The sequence below is a fragment of the Armigeres subalbatus genome, unplaced genomic scaffold (genome assembly GCF_024139115.2).
Source record: "Armigeres subalbatus isolate Guangzhou_Male unplaced genomic scaffold, GZ_Asu_2 Contig2088, whole genome shotgun sequence".
In the NCBI taxonomy this organism is placed as follows: Eukaryota; Metazoa; Arthropoda; class Insecta; order Diptera; family Culicidae; genus Armigeres; species Armigeres subalbatus.
The window spans coordinates 28,452-29,134 of NW_026942933.1; the positions used below are offsets into that span (position 1 = coordinate 28,452).

At 52.0% G+C, this 683-nt stretch overlaps 1 protein-coding gene across 1 annotated transcript; it reads left to right on the forward strand.

Moving 5' to 3' along the window:
* Positions 1–683, forward strand: LOC134203748 (RNA-binding protein spenito-like). Its single transcript, XM_062678615.1, has 2 exons — positions 1–141; positions 369–683. Exons 1-2 carry the CDS (start codon positions 1–3, stop codon positions 681–683), a joined length of 456 nt encoding a protein of 151 aa, XP_062534599.1.

Genomic DNA, 683 nt, shown 5'->3' on the forward strand with positions numbered 1-683 from the left:
ATGATGAATGGCGTCGATCAGGAGCCGATGGCGAATATGATTCACGCCGTCGTTCTGGATCACGTGAACCAGGAATCGATAGATCTCGCTCCCGTTCACCGAGGCGACGCAGTCCGGCTGATTCGTCTTCTCATAGGAATGGCATGTTATCGAATGCAAGAACGTTACCAGAAGTGGCACGGAAATCTACCACATTCTGGCAAGGGGCGCTGATTTGGAAGAGTTCACTATTCCCCGCCAAGTTACACCTAACGGACGGAAACAACGAAATAGTGGACAGCCTGATGAAGGACGAGGAAGGTAAACACCACCTTCGTGTTACTCAGCGACTACGCCTCGATCAACCCAAGTTGGAAGATGTGCAGTAGCGCATATCGACGTCATCGTCGCACGCAATCTTCCTCGGCCTGCCGGGATCGACGTCATCGGTAGCATCATCGGATGATGCCAGCGTTCAGACGCGTCCACTGCGTAATCTCGTGTCCTACCTGAAGCAGAAAGAAGCGGCCGGCGTTATATCCTTACTCAATAAGGAAACGGAAGCAACCGGTGTGCTCTACTCATTCCCGCCATGCGATTTTTCGACAGAATTGTTGAAACGAACATGTCACAACCTCACCGAGGAGGGACTGAAGGAAGACCATCTGGTAATCGTGGTGGTCCGAGGAGGAACAATCCTCTGA

What these genes read in the sequence shown, in the direction of transcription:
- LOC134203748 (XM_062678615.1), top strand. Translation starts at nt 1, where the DNA reads ATGATGAATGGCGTCGATCAGGAGCCGATGGCGAATATGATTCACGCC. An exon ending in TTCGTCTTCTCATAGGAATG is followed by an intron (nt 142 to 368) that starts GCATGTTATCGA and finishes GATGTGCAGTAG; the next exon opens with CGCATATCGACGTCATCGTC.